Here is a 14,953-nt window from a genome sequence, read left to right as displayed (position 1 = left end):
GGGCTTATTTCAAGCCATATAGGGCTTTGGTTAATTTGCAAACAAGAGATTTATCTGAGGCATGGAAGCCGAGGGGTTCCTGCATGAAGACATCCTTATGAAGACCACCATTGATAAATGCATTGTTAACATCAAGTTGGTGGATTGGCTGGTGTCTGGTTTGGGCTATGGTTCGGAATCTCCAAGTGAAAAGCTATGAAACTAAACCTACATGTTTTTAACAATAGATCCTAAGACAAAACTCATAAGACCATAAAAGTGTTTACGGTTTTCACAATAAAAACAATAATTTTTTTTTGTTTTCACTCCTTATGAGCACAATCCTTTATAAAATAAAGGTACTACCCTTTTAACTTTCAATCTTGGCCTCTCCATTATACTTGGGAATACACCTCAGGACAATTGTTGTCATTGTGGCTATCACAAACTCGACAAAGTTCTTAGCATAACCTCATTCCTCTCCCCACCCCTAACATTGTGAAAAACACCCTTTCCTTAAAGCTGAAAATTTAAACAATTACAATCTTATGATGGTTATAAACCACTTTTAGGGGGTATTTGACAAAGGATAATTTTTTTTTTACCCGAAAATCATGATTCTCGGGAATATGATGAACAAGTGAGTTTTCCGAAAATATTACCAAAAAGTTGTTTGGTAAGCCAAAATATTATCGAATTTTTTGTCAGAATTTTCACATCTAATTTTTCATTTTCCCGAGAAAGTGAATGGTATTCTTGGATGGTATTTTGATTTACATTTTAAACACAAAAGAAAATTGCATCCCCGGAAATTTTTTCAAAAATCTTCTATCAAACATTGATAAATTGAATTATCACTCTCACTTTCCCATAAATTTGAAAATAAACCCTATATCAAACACCCCCTTAAAATCTACTTTGATTAAAAAAATATCACACTATCTACTAAGAAAGTATCACAATTACTTTTTTAATATTATGAATTTAATAAAAATTACAAATTGAGTAATTGAAATTTTTTATTGTTGTCTATAACTTTTTTTTTTTAATAAAGAAGGGGCAAGACCCCAGAACAGAACAAAACTAAGAAACTACACCTAAAAAAAATCTATTGGACATATCCTGTTGCAGAACATCCGCAAGCTGTGGTGGGGGAATATAGAAAACATTAAAGTTGTTAAACTCGTCATGAGAATGAGAAGCAAGCCGGTTAGCACAACTATTGTTTTCTCTATTTGTATAAGAACACTTCACAATCCAATCCTCTAAAAGTCATTTTTGAATCTAGGACACAACCTGAAAATTTCTGGAGTCGTCATAACTATCATGAATCACCGAGAGAGTATTCACTGCATCGCATTCTAATTAATTCTTTTAGCACCGGTACTCCAATCCATCTCCAACCCTTTAAGGATTCCCCAAAATTTTGCATTTAGGGGATTACAAAAACTAATGTGAAAGCTGAAACCACCTAGAAAAACTCCACTATTTTTATTACACACTTTATAATATTTGATATAAAAATTTTAATTTCAAAAAAGATTAAAATAACTTTAAAATGTACCAAAATAAACCTCACTATTTTTATATCAGCTAGTACAAGTTTTCGGGATAACGTTTCTTTTTCAAATTAACAAACCATAAATTCATCATATTATAATAATTGATTATTGATATATAAACAAAAAATACAAATATACAATCATAAACAAGAATAAAAGTTCCAGTATAAATCAATTCAAGGTTTCCAACCGAGGAAAACAGACATTTTCTTCAGTAAGCTTTCAGCAACATCAACCACTATACAAGTTCCCTGGAAATCCATTGAAATGAACCAAACGGGATGTTATTCTTTTTAACTTCTTTTGAGGGGAGTTTTTGTGAAAAGAGGATTGTCGCTGCAAAGAACATCACATAACGAGTGCAGAAAAAACATCCAGTAAGCACTAAGCAGATGAGGTTTAAACTCAACCATTGTAATGGAATGGAATACTGAATTCAACCTACCTTCAGCAACATAACAGTAAAATTTTTAGATCATTTGAAACAACCTACGTAACAAGGTTCACTAGTTATGGACAACTGCAAACTAATTTAACTACCACACCAATTCCTGAAAAGTAAACAACCACAAAAGAGCTCAGAACAAGAGCACGTACAACATCACAAATGAGTGCAAGAACCTCAAAACAATCTTGAGCATTTTTCAATGCATAACACTAAACTACAGCAGATTGGAAGAAATTGAGTTAATTTGTCATAATCAAAAGATGCACTCTACTTTCCAACCTAACCGAATTGCCCATAGTCATCAAGAGTCTGTTTGTTGCTGTTGGGGTGGCTGCTGTTGCTGGGTTTGTGTATGTGGCCATGGCATGAAAGCCATGGGAGGTCGAGGCTGCTGCGTAGAATATAGTGCTTCTTGATCAACTGGCTTTCCCATGATCATCCCTGGAGGTCCTACAGGATGCTGAGGTGGGACATAATAGTATGGCATATCAGCTGGAGAACCCATTATTGGAATAGTGGCCTTTGTTATTCCAAGTCCCTCCTCTTTCAACTCATCTCTTGGAATGATATCAACCAAGAAATCAAAAACATCATTTCTTGAAATAGCAGCTGCTATATCATTCTTTTGTAGTGTTCTCCTCTTGTTCTCTTCTGTGTGGATCCAAGACCGCAAAGTCAACTCCAATATGAACATTTCACATGCTTTTGCAAATATGACTGGAGCTTCGGCTGAAATCATCCGGACATCTTCATCAGCTTTCATTATTTTTTTTATCCGAGCAAGTGGGAGACTATGGTTTTTAAAGTCAATTGTTTGTTCAATTTCTTGCATTTGGTTTGCCCAGAACATTTGAAGCTGCTGTTGTTGCTGTTGCTGCTGTTGGTGGTGAAAATGTTGTGCTTGCTGGTACGCAAATTGTTGAGGGGAATTAGGGAAGGCAGCTGGAGGCTGTGTTGGGGAAGGAATAGCGACAGCAGATGTACCAGAAGCCACCAAGGGAGCGGTCTGGTAATGAGAAGAATAGGCCATTTGGCTAGCACCTGCTGCAACTCCCATCACATGCTGTTGTTGCTGTTGCTGCTGTTGATTTTGCTCTGATTTATCCATGACCAGTTTCTGCTATAAGATTTTATCTTCTAACTAGCCTCTCCTTACAGTTCTATAAAAAAGAAAGAGACAAAAACCTCATATCATATGATATCCCAACTTCAAGTATACTGGATTTTTACAGAGCCCAAAAAAAGATTAAAACAACGATTTACATAAAATAGCAAAAGTATCAATCTAGTCAATCAATCATCAGATCAAGTCCTTATGGACTCAAAATTTTCTTTTTTTTTTCACATACTAATGCCCCTTTCTCAACCATTTTTACCCACCACCATAACATTTGGTTTGCATATTCATTTACAAATCCATCTCAGTATCAAGCGAAAACAGCAGTCCAGTACAAAGTTGGGATTTCTTTATCTATAAATCATTGATTATAAATGGTAATGAAATCGAAATCTTTCAACCACTAGTTAGTAGTACGAGATATACCAAGTCTAAAAATAAGGAGATCAGCATATCACATCGAACTTGTCATGAGAGGAGTCAGCTTAAAATGGAAATAAATAATAAAAGAAGATTACCATGTAGGTTTCAAAATAAATTTATGAAGACCTATCATAACGAACAAGTTTACCTCCACCATTATGTTTGTAAACAATATCAATGATAAGTAGTTGAAAAACATAGGTTCTTGTTAACCACATAATAATTTATGAAACAATCACAATAATACAACATACCTTACATGCTTGCATTTTTCCATTCCTCAACGATTAACTTGGATTTTAGGCAAAATCTATAACTTTAGCTAGCCACATACATCAACATCAACAACACCTTTATCCCAAATTAGCTAGCCACATAAAAGGATAAAAAACATGGCATCCTTACCCCCACAACAAAAGGAAATATATAAAAAAAATTCTTTCCAATTTAGTAATAAAGAGATCCAACCTCGGAAAGCATACTAATAATACAACACTTGTACTAAATGTTGTCTTCAACAAAGCTAACATTGATCCAACCTTGACAGAGCCCCCCTCTCTCTAAAAAAAAAAAGAAGCGAAATTTCCAATTGCATTTTACAGAATTCATGTCACAATAACCCAGGAACAGAACTTGAAAAACATAGAAGGTTGAAGAGATAAAAATCATTATTGAGTTTTCAGATCAAAGTGCTGCACATTTTTTATGTTGAGGACAAAGAAAAAATGTATAGATAACTCTAATAGCTGTTAAGAGATTAACAAATATTATGCATGCAGGGATGGAAAATATGGAAAATATACTTACCATATTTTACCTTTTCAACTCAATTCACCAAACTGAAACTGAAACCAGAAGCAGGATGTAAAAGCCTGCTCTCTTGCACAGAAAATTAAAATTTCATATACACAGCAAATTTCTTTACCCCTACCCAGGATTAAAACAAATAAACATAGACAAAAAAGCAACTTGGATTTTCATCTCCTTTCCTAAACAGTTTTCAAAAACAACTAAACATTACTTCATAGCTTACACACAAATTCAATGCAAGAAAATAAACAGTGCCATGCATGGCCAGAATATAAACATGATCACTCACAGCAAAATTGACACACTGCAATTCTTATAATTGAATGGACCAAAAAAAGAAAGGAAAAAAAAACCTCAAATCTTTCTGAAAACTGAAATTTTTTCCCAGAGCAACTGATTATGGTCAAAACCCATATGATCAAAGTCAAAACAATGTTTAATTTTACCATGAGCTGCAATAATAATGATCTACAGAAACCCAGATGATCAAAAGACGCATTTTAAAAACCTGAAGTAACAAATTTTAAACAATAATAAACATAAAAGGAGGAAGATTTCAACTTTCATTTTCTTAGCGTTTCCGAGTAACCAAACAAAGACATGGAAAATTGAGCTCGAGAAAGGAAACAAAAAAGGCACGACTCGTTGGATAAATTTACCTATGGAAAATGAGCTTGAACTTTGGTCAATGGCGGAACAAACCCTTGGAGAGAGAAAATCAGTGTAGAGAGAGAAAGCGAGCTTTTGATGAAAAGGAGGGACAGTGAAGTGAAGAGTGTGCGTTTGAAATTGAAAATTGAAAATTGAAAAAAAGTATGGTTTTCTAGAGAGAGAGAGAGAGAGAGGAGAGTGTGTTTCAGGAAGCATCTATCATAGACTCGACACGTGTCGAGCGATGAAAGTTTTGACATTTGATGGGATGTTTCTCATGTACACGTGGCATAAACTTAGTGGGTGTGGCAGCGTTAGTGCGAACGACAGCGACGTATCTTTGGTGATGACAGTGCATGCGGGTTTCAGGGTTGTTTATGGGAACTAATGTTTTACCAGCTCAACCGCATGCGTGGAATGTAATATTTTTAATTGGTGATTTTTATTTATTAATTTTATTAGATTGTATACTAATTAATTAAAAAAAATATTCCCCGGTTGATGCCGGTAAAGAGTAGTAATATTTTATATTATAACGATATTTAAAAAAAATTTGACGTGTGGTGTTTGATATCTTGATATTTCCGAGCATGCTTGACATGCACTGATATTTATATTATTTAAAATTTTATTATATATCATAAAAAATTGATCAATATTTTTTCAATTAAAAGAATAAAAATTAAAAATGGATATCGAATAAATCTCATTGAAATGTATAAGAGATTTTTAATTTGAAAATATAATAATAAATATTTATATTTTATGTTTTTTACAAAATTAATGGATATTATAAGTTTAATTTTATTTTTTGTCAAATTATTAAATATTAAATAGAATATATGCTATATAAATTAAAAATACTATTTAATATCAAATCGTGTCTTAATATCTCAAAATCTCATTATTTTTTTAAATAAACATATTAGAGTATCAGATCATATTCCATGTCAATGAATGTAAGTTATATCTATACGGTTGTTTTAGGGGAAAATGTGACATTTTAAAGAATGTAAAGTTGTGTTAATTTAAGTGAAAGAAAGAGATAATTTATGGAGTGAGTAGACAAAAAAAAAATAAAGACGTGAATATCACCTCTTTGTGAAAGTAAAATGATATAAGTTACGTCATTTAAAAAGATAAACATTTTTTCTTTTTTTTATTAAGTTTAGTTTACAAGTTTGATACGTCCCACAAATTATCTTTCATTAAGGGAGTGTTTAGTAGAGGAAAAAAAAAATTTGTTCAGAAATCTCAATTTTCAAAAATATAATTTTTACATTCAATTTACGATAATATTCAAAAATTTAAAATTTAGAAAAATTTAATTTTCCGAGAATCTTAAAAAAACCCTCGTACCAAACGCACCACAAGGGACGTTTAGTTCAATCCCCCACGGAACTATTTTTTATTGCTTTTATTCTTCTTTCACCACTGTCCACTTATGCCGACACCACCCAGTGGAATTGGTTTAAATTTTATTTTATTTTTTCAAATTTCGCATCCCCATCCTCATGGAACTTATTTTTTTAAGCAATTTCTGGGATGCTACTCCGTGAAACATATAATTTATTTTTGAAAAAAATATGTATCATTTTAAAGGATTTAAAGTTATGTAATTTTAACTGAGAGAAAGAGATAGATAAAGGAGATGAGAGAGTGGATAAAAAAAATAAAAGTGTGAATTTCACCTCTTTATGAGAGTGAAATGACACAAATTATATCATTTAAAAGGACAAATATTTTTTTCTTTATTTTTTTTTTTCGATCCTTCGTAAGCAGATCTTAAGTGAAACATATTCAAAAGGATTTCACTGTTTGACTACATGTACTGATTTTAACTTTTGTTTCTCCGAATGTACTCAAAATCTCATAAATAACGTTTCGTCTTTTTTGATATAATAATTAAAATTAAATATATAACTTAATACAAATTACTCAAATTCTTTACTATCAGATCAATATAAGTGACTTAGATGGCTTCCTCTTTGATATTGCCGAGTTGAGCAACTATCATTTATTCATTTACAAGATCTAAGAACTCTCTCATCGAATACCTTTTTGGCATTCAAGAACGCGGACATTCTTCTTCTCCTCAACAGCTGAATGTCTCTCTCTGTATCAAATACACACATGTTTCTTCAATTATTCTTTTTTGGATTAAGCATTCATTTCTGTTTTTATTTGTCTTTTAGGCTATTGAACGTGTTCTTCAGGTCCTTGAAAGTTTCAGGGGTGTACTTATTTCAATTCGTGTTCATTTTGATTCCATTCTATGCTTTCTTTGCAAAGAACTAAAGAAATATATATATATATATATATATATATATATATAAGAAAAGTGTTTATCTTTTAAACCACATAACTTATATTCTTTCACTCTCACAAAAAAGTAGAACCTACACTTTTATTTTTTTTGGTCAACTATCTTTCCTCCTTTATCTATCTCTTACTCTCTTTTAAAATGACACAACTTTCCATACTTTAAAATGACACACACTTTTCTTTATATATATATATATATATATATATATATAAATAAAGGGCGTCAGCAGAGCTGCTTTAAAAAAAATCTACAAGGTTAAATGCAAAAAAAAAAAAAAAAAATTAAACCAATTCTGCGGAATGCCAAGATGATGTCCGCAGAACCGATGAAAAAGACATAAATAAAAAAATAAAAAAACATTTCGGTGGGGATTGGGCATGGGGCATGCTGAACCTGTGAAGTATAATTAAAAAAAACTCCAAACACATCAAATAGTCGTAGTTATATTCATAAAATGAAGGGAAAATTTCAAAAATCTTCATGTGATTTGTTCCATAATCATTTACCTCGTACACTTTTTTTATTACTTATCTCTTATATAATTTTTTCTATCCAATTTTACCTCTAACGTGTTAAATATTGGACTAATTTATTCATTTTTCCCCTGTATACAATTAAAAAAAACACGAGATGTAAGTGATTTTTTTTTTTTGGAAGAAAGGAAATAAAACAACAAAAAACTCAGGCAAGGCCTAAGATTACACTTGAATCATCCGAGGCGTGGTGATGCCTTGGATGTCTTCCTAACAGTCTCCATGCAAGGAAGAGGAACATGCCCTAAAGTATGTAGCTCCCAGTCAAAAGGAGAAGCCATGGATGCTAACACATCAGCCACACCGTTTCTTTCCCTGTGAATGTGGGAAATTCTAACGTTCCACTCTCGAGCCATGAGGCTAAGAATTCTACCAACTAGGAAGGAGAAGCCATGGATGCTAACACATCAGCCACGCCGTTTCTTTCCCTGTGAAAGTATGCATAAAATATGGAAAAGAAGGTTAAACACTCAGAAATCTACTAGAGCAAAAGTTAAGAACTACACTAAGAAAATAAATCAAAGATAATGAAAAGATAGAAATAAACACATATTTTTTTTATTGTCATTTTTTGATTTTTTTTGTTTTTTTTTTTTTTTTTACAGTAAAACCACATAGCATAAAGGAATCAGATGGTCATCCCTCACACTTAAACTTTTGTCCGTCTCGGGCAAACCCCCACACTTAAACACAACATCACAGTGAAACTAAAGCTCAGTAAATCTTCAGTGTGTGAAATTAATTGATTTTTCACTTAGGCTAGTAATGTGGCTTAAGAAACAAAGGATATAAAGGCACAAAGAGGCTCACCAAAGGATAATAATGTAAGGGATGACTATCTGGCTAAAATGGATAAAGAAAGAAATGAATGCCTCAATCAAATTCATGCATGTAAGTAAAAAACACAGTTTCAAAAATAACCGGAGCAAGTTCTAGAGAACAAAGATCAAGAGCAGAAGCACACAAGAAAGAAAGAATGGCCAGAAGATGTATGCCATGTAAACAGGCTCAAAACCTTACAAGGGTCAACCAAATCATGCAATCAACATCACAGAATCAATCAAAAAGTATTGGAATCCAAGAATCGAGATCAGAGCTCAACAGACTAAGAATCATGCTATCAAACATTGTGATCTAAGTCTACTCCATGTATCACTCAATAATTATCAGAAAGAAAAGGAAAATCTACTTATGAAAATCAAAAAGTAAAAGAAAGAAGAAAATACAAATAACAGCAAGAAAAGAAAGGAGGGAAGAGAACTCCCTAAACTCCCTAAGGAGAATAAACAGCATCGAGCAGCCTGATCTCTGCTTCCATCTCTGTATCCTTAGGTTGTTGTGGTGTTCTTTCATAGAAGGGCTTTAGACGATGCCCATTCACAGTAAATGTGCTCCCTGTCTGTTTGTCTTTTAATTCAACTGCACCATAAGGAAATACATTTGTAATAACAAATGGGCCATTCCATCTTGATCTAAGCTTACCAGGCATTAACTTAAGACAGGAATTAAACAGTAGAACATTCTGGCCCACTACAAACTCTTTCCTCAGGATCTGCTTGTCATGGAATGCTTTTGTTTTCTCTTTATATATCCTGGAACTCTCATAAGCATCCAATCTCAGCTCTTCTAATTCTTGCAGCTATAATTTCCTCTCCATTCCTGACTGGATGAGATCCATGTTGCATTGTTTCACAGCCCAATATGCTTGATGATCCAACTCTGCCGGAAGATGACATGCCTTTCCATAAACAAGTCGGTAAGGGAACATCCCAATAAGAGTCTTGTAGGCAGTCTTGTATGCCCACAAAACATCTTCAAGTCTCTTGCTCCAATCCTTCCTGTTAGAATTGACTGTTTTCTGAAGTATTTGCTTGACTTCTCTGTTTGAAACTTCAGCTTGGCCATTGGTCTGTGGATGGTATGCAGTGGCTACTTTATGAATTACACCATATTTCTTCATTAATCCAGCCATGCTTCGGTTGGAGAAGTGTGAACCATGATCACTGATAATAGCTCTAGGAATGCGAAACCTGCAAAAAATATTAGATCTGACAAAATCTACAACAACAGCAGAGTCATCAGTCCTGGTGGCTTTCGCCTCAACCCATTTAGATACATAATCAACAGCCAAGAGAATGTATGTAAATCCAAAAGAAACAGGAAAGGGACCTATAAAGTCAATACCCCAAACATCAAAAATCTCACAGAAGAGTATAGGGTGCTGGGGCATTTCATGCCTACGGGAAATACTACCTGTTCTCTGACAATTATTGCAAGATTTACAAAATTCATATGCATCATGAAATAGAGAAGGCCAAAACAAACCAGAATCTAAGACTTTCCTAGCAGTTCTTTGTGGTCCAAAGTGACCACCACAGGCAGATGCATGACAAAGATTCAAAATAAATTGGAATTTAATATCAGGCACACATCTCCTAACTACTTGATCACTACAAAATCTCCACAAATAAGGATCATCCCACACATAATACTTAGACTCACTTTTAAATTTCAGGATCTGAGCCTTAGTGGAATCAACAGGCAAAACACCAGCAACCAAGTAATTAACCATATTAACAAACTAAGGAAACTTACCTTGCAGCTGTAAAAGCTGCTCATCAGGAAAATCATCACGAATGGGGAGAGGATCAGATGAAAAAGAAGTGATGCGGCTCAGGTGATCAGCTACCTGGTTTTCTGCTCCGCTTCTATCTTTGGTTTCAATGTCAAACTCTTGGAGCAGCAACATCCATCGGATGAGTCTAGGCTTAGCATCTGCTTTCTTTAAAAGAAATCTCAAAGCTGCATGGTCAGAGAAAACAATAACCTTAGTATCTAACATATATGACCGAAACTTATAAAGAGCAAATACTATTGCCAAGAGCTCTTTTTCAGTGGTGGTATAATTTGCTTGGGTCGAATCCAAAGTCCTGGAAGCATATGCAATGACATGTGGATCCTTGTTGACCCGCTGAGCAAGAACAGCTCCAACAGCATAGTTGGAGGCATCGCACATCAACTCGAATGGAAGGGACCAATCAGGTGACTGAATCACAGGGGCAATAGTTAGGCAGCGCTTCAAATGATCAAAAGCTGCCTTGCATGCATCACCAAACTCGAACTCAATGTCTTTCTGGGGAAGGTTGGACAGTGGTAGGGCAATCTTGCTAAAATCCTTAATGAAACGCCTGTAAAATCCTGCATGACCAAGAAAAGAACGCACTTCCCACACAGAGGCGGGGTAAGGCAAAGCAGTAATAACATCAATCTTAGCAGGATCTACTTCAATTCCTTTTTTAGACACTACATGTCCTAACACTATTCTCGACTCAACCATAAAATGACATTTTTCAAAATTCAAGACAAGAATAGTCTGAATGCATTTTCTCAATATTCTGCCCAAACTGCCCAAACATACATCAAAAGAAGACCCATATACACTAAAATCATCCATAAATACCTCCATACAGTCCTCTAAATACTCAGAAAAGATGCTTACCATGCAACGTTAGAAAGTACCTGGTGCGTTGCAAAGGCCAAAGGGTATCCTCTTATATGCATATGTGCCAAAGGGATATGTGAAGGTAGTTTTCTCCTGATCCTCAGGTGCAATATGAATCTGGAAGTAACCAGAATATCCGTCTAAGAAGCAATAATGAGATTTACCGGCCAACCGCTCAAGCATCTGATCAATAAATGGCAAAGGGTAGTGATCCTTGCGATTTGCTTGATTTAGTATGCGGTAATCTTTGCAGACTCTCCAACTGTTTTGAGCTCTTGCTGGAACCAGTTCATTTTTTGGATTCGCCACTACAGTCACTCTAGACTTCTTGGGAACCACTTGAATCGGGCTGACCCACTGGCTATTTGAAATGGGATAAATGATGCCAGCCTGTAAAAGCTTGGTGACTTCCTTCTTCACCACTTCTAGGATGAGAGGGTTCAGGCGCCTCTGGGGTTGCCTCACTGGTTTAGCAGATTCTTCAAGCAAAATGCGGTGCATGCACATTGAAGGGATGATTCCCACAATATCTGCTAAAGTCCATCCAATTCCCTTTTTTTATTTTCTTTCAGCAATGTCAGAAGCTTTTCCTCCTGCTCAGGTAGAAGGTTCTTGGCCACTATCGTAGGTAACTGCTCATTTTCCTCCAGATGTGCATACTTCATATGGTCAGGCAGAACCTTCAAATCCAACTTAGGTGGTTGTTCAGTGGGTGGAAGAAGTCTAGTGGGTGCAAGTTCTGCAGAAAACACATTAACATCTATGCCTGCAATCAAATTCTTAGAAACAGAATCATCAATAATTTCAATAGGAAATTCAGAATTCAAATTCAATGCAGAACCACTGTGCAAATCATCATTCAATGCATGATTAAAATCAAAACAACACAATGCTAGCTCAGCACAAGCTGTACAGTCACTATTATCGGTACAACCACATGACAGATCAGAATCAAAGAAGGATGAAATTTTTTGATAATGAGTTGTTAAATCAGGAGAGATATCATCAACCACTTCATCTATTACATCAATACAGAAAACATAATGCTCTTCCCTAGGAAATTTCATGGCATAAAAAATATTAAAATTGAGCATGCTATCACCAAATTCCATAGAAAGAGTACCAGCATGCACATCTATCTTAGTTCTAGCAGTTTTCGTGAAAGATCTACCAAGTATAATCGTAATACTAGGAGTCTCACCCTCCATCCCTAAGATATAGAAATCAGTAAGAAAAATCAGATTGTTCACCCTAACTAATATATCTTCAACTACACTAGAAGGGTAAACACTACTCCTGTTGGCTAACTGAACAACAATACCAGTAGCACGCAAGGGACCGAGACCAAGAGACTTATACACAGATTCAGGCATAACATTAATGGATGCTCCTAAGTCTAACATACAATCATGAAAAACAGAATTTCTAATGATGCAAGGAATAGTAAATGTCCCTGGATCTTGACACTTCTTGGGCATGGGCTGGATGAGTGCTGACACATTCTGACTGACGCTAACTCGCTCATATCCTTTCAGCCTACTCTTGTAAGTGAACAACTCCTTCAGAAACTTGGCATATCTTGAAATTTGCTGAATCGCATCCAAGAGTGGAATGTTTACCTCTACTTTTCTAAAGGTGTCAAGAATCTCTTTATACTGAGCTTTTTTCGCTTGCTTCTTAGACTGGGTGGCTCTTTGAGGGAAAGGCAAGGGGATGTGGATATCAGACGTATCAGTGTTCTGCTTCCTTGCACTAGTGTCACCTCCCTGGGATGACTCAACAGCAGCTTGGGTTGGCTCCTCCAGTATTTTGCCAGACCGCAGAGAAATAGCACTAACATTACCGGTTCCCTTTGGATTTGGAACTGTCTGTGATGAAAAGGGAGTTGTTGGAAGGTTGAGCCTGGTTCATTGATGTCGCCAATTGCCCAATCTGTGTCTGCAAATTTTGGATTGTGGATTCTGTCCTCTGTTGAAACTCTAGATTGTTGTTGGCTATCTGTTTCATTAAGTCCTCTAAGGAAGGACCACTGCCACTATTTTGCTGCTGCACTGGTGGTTGTTGTTGCATCTATTGGGGAGCAGCTTGCTGAAAGTTTTGTCTCTGCTGTGGGATGAACTGTTGCTTCTGCTGATATGGAACATTTTGCTGACTCTGCTGATATGGAACATTTTGCTGATTCTGTTTCCATCTGAGGTTAGGATGATTCTTCCAGCCAGGATTGTTTATGTTGGAGAATGGATTATTCTGCTGCTGGAACTGTGGTTTCCCAGGAAAGACTGCAGCTACTAACTAATCTGCAGGGATTGGGGCCTCTTGCAGAGAAGGGAAAGCATCAGTGGGGTGAAATGGGTCACCACATATGCCACATGGATTGCCAGACTGTGGAGCAAAAGTTTGGACTGTCTGGGTAACTGCCAATTGTCTCACCATGGTTGCTAGTTCATCAAGTCTATTTTCAATTCTCTGATTGTCAGTACTTGATGCCACTGCTGAAGGCCGGGTCGGAGTCGCTTGCACCTGGTACACAGCACTGCTATTGGCTCTCGTTCCAAACTGTTGAGCATTTGCAGCTATGTTTGAGATCAATGTCTTAGCTTCATCGGGTGTTTTGCAACAAGAACTCCTCCACTGGCAGCATCAATTAGGTTCCTATCCATATATAGAAATCCCTTATAGAAGTAAACAATAAGCAACTGGTCAGGAATTTGATGATATGGACATCTCGCGCAAAGTCTCTTGAACCGCTCCCAGTATTCATACAAATTTTCTCCATTTGCTTGCCTTATTCCACTGATTTCCTTTCTGATTACAGTGGCCCTTGATGAAGTAAAATACTTCTCAAGGAATAATGTAGACATGTCAGCCCAGCTTGCAATGGATAACGGTGGCAGGTAGTACAGCCAATCCTTGTGGTCTCATGGTATTGCATACCACTTGGAACTCCTTGAGATTCTTATGTGGATCCTCACCTGCAAGACTATGGAATTTGGGCAACAAATGGATCAGTCCAAATTTGAGCTCAAAAAACACATCAAGGTCAGGATAATGATTACATAAAGGCTGTTCATTGTTAACATTAGGGGTAGCCAATTGCTTAAGTGTTCTATTATCCATAACTTCAGAATTAAATAAATTACCAACTGAATATACACTATGTGAAGGACTTGAATAAACAGACTCAGACTCAATAGACTCAGACTCTAAGGTATGCTCAAGAATAGCACTACTGTAAGTCAACCTACGAACTCTACTAGCAACATGCAATGATCTCTTTATCTTATGGTCATATGAATATAAATCATCAACACTAGTAGTACTCCTAGTCATGCATCACAGGCACAGGCATACAACAGTAAAATCACAAAACATACGATAAGACACAAAAACTATCGAAAATAGCAAACAGAAGCAAAAATAAATCTACGAAAAATATCAAATGACCTCAGAACGCTATGGGACAAACTCTCCTAAAGTCTAATCGACCCTACAGACTCAAAAATCAAATTAATTCTTTTCGAAAATAAAATAAAATAGCAAACGAAGGAATTTGGCTAAAATTGGGCCTTCATCATGAAGAGTTATGACTTTTGTCTGGGATG

General features: G+C 35.6%; 1 protein-coding gene and 1 pseudogene across 3 annotated transcripts; both read right to left on the bottom strand.

Annotated features, from left to right (window-relative positions):
• Nucleotides 1-14,681, bottom strand: part of LOC133300878 (uncharacterized) — a 98,371-nt pseudogene extending 83,690 nt beyond the window's left edge.
• LOC133300870 (nuclear transcription factor Y subunit C-2-like) lies at nt 1,965-5,129 on the bottom strand. 3 transcript variants are annotated; one of them, XM_061500456.1, is made up of 2 exons: nt 4,999-5,129; nt 1,965-3,149 (listed from the first exon to the last, which is right to left on the bottom strand). In XM_061500456.1, exon 2 carries the CDS (start codon nt 3,095-3,097, stop codon nt 2,291-2,293), a length of 807 nt encoding a protein of 268 aa, XP_061356440.1. In that variant the 5' UTR covers nt 3,098-3,149; nt 4,999-5,129; the 3' UTR covers nt 1,965-2,290. The 3 variants fall into 3 exon arrangements, with proteins under 3 accessions (XP_061356440.1, XP_061356439.1, XP_061356441.1); XM_061500455.1 differs by having other exon boundaries at nt 1,965-4,089; nt 4,999-5,107; XM_061500457.1 differs by lacking the exon at nt 4,999-5,129 and adding an exon at nt 4,337-4,992.
• Nucleotides 14,682-14,953: the final 272 nt, after the last annotated feature.

This window comes from Gastrolobium bilobum, unplaced genomic scaffold (assembly GCF_033153095.1).
Source record: "Gastrolobium bilobum isolate Gb01-03AN ecotype WA unplaced genomic scaffold, APGP_CSIRO_Gbil_v1 utg7534, whole genome shotgun sequence".
Lineage (NCBI taxonomy): Eukaryota > Viridiplantae > Streptophyta > Magnoliopsida > Fabales > Fabaceae > Gastrolobium > Gastrolobium bilobum.
Note: the sequence above shows the minus strand (reverse complement) of the source record. Positions and strands in the feature narration are given on the sequence as shown.

Coding starts and splice junctions, on each gene's coding strand:
- LOC133300870 (XM_061500456.1), bottom strand. CDS start 3,097: ATGGATAAATCAGAGCAAAATCAACAGCAGCAACAGCAACAACAGCAT.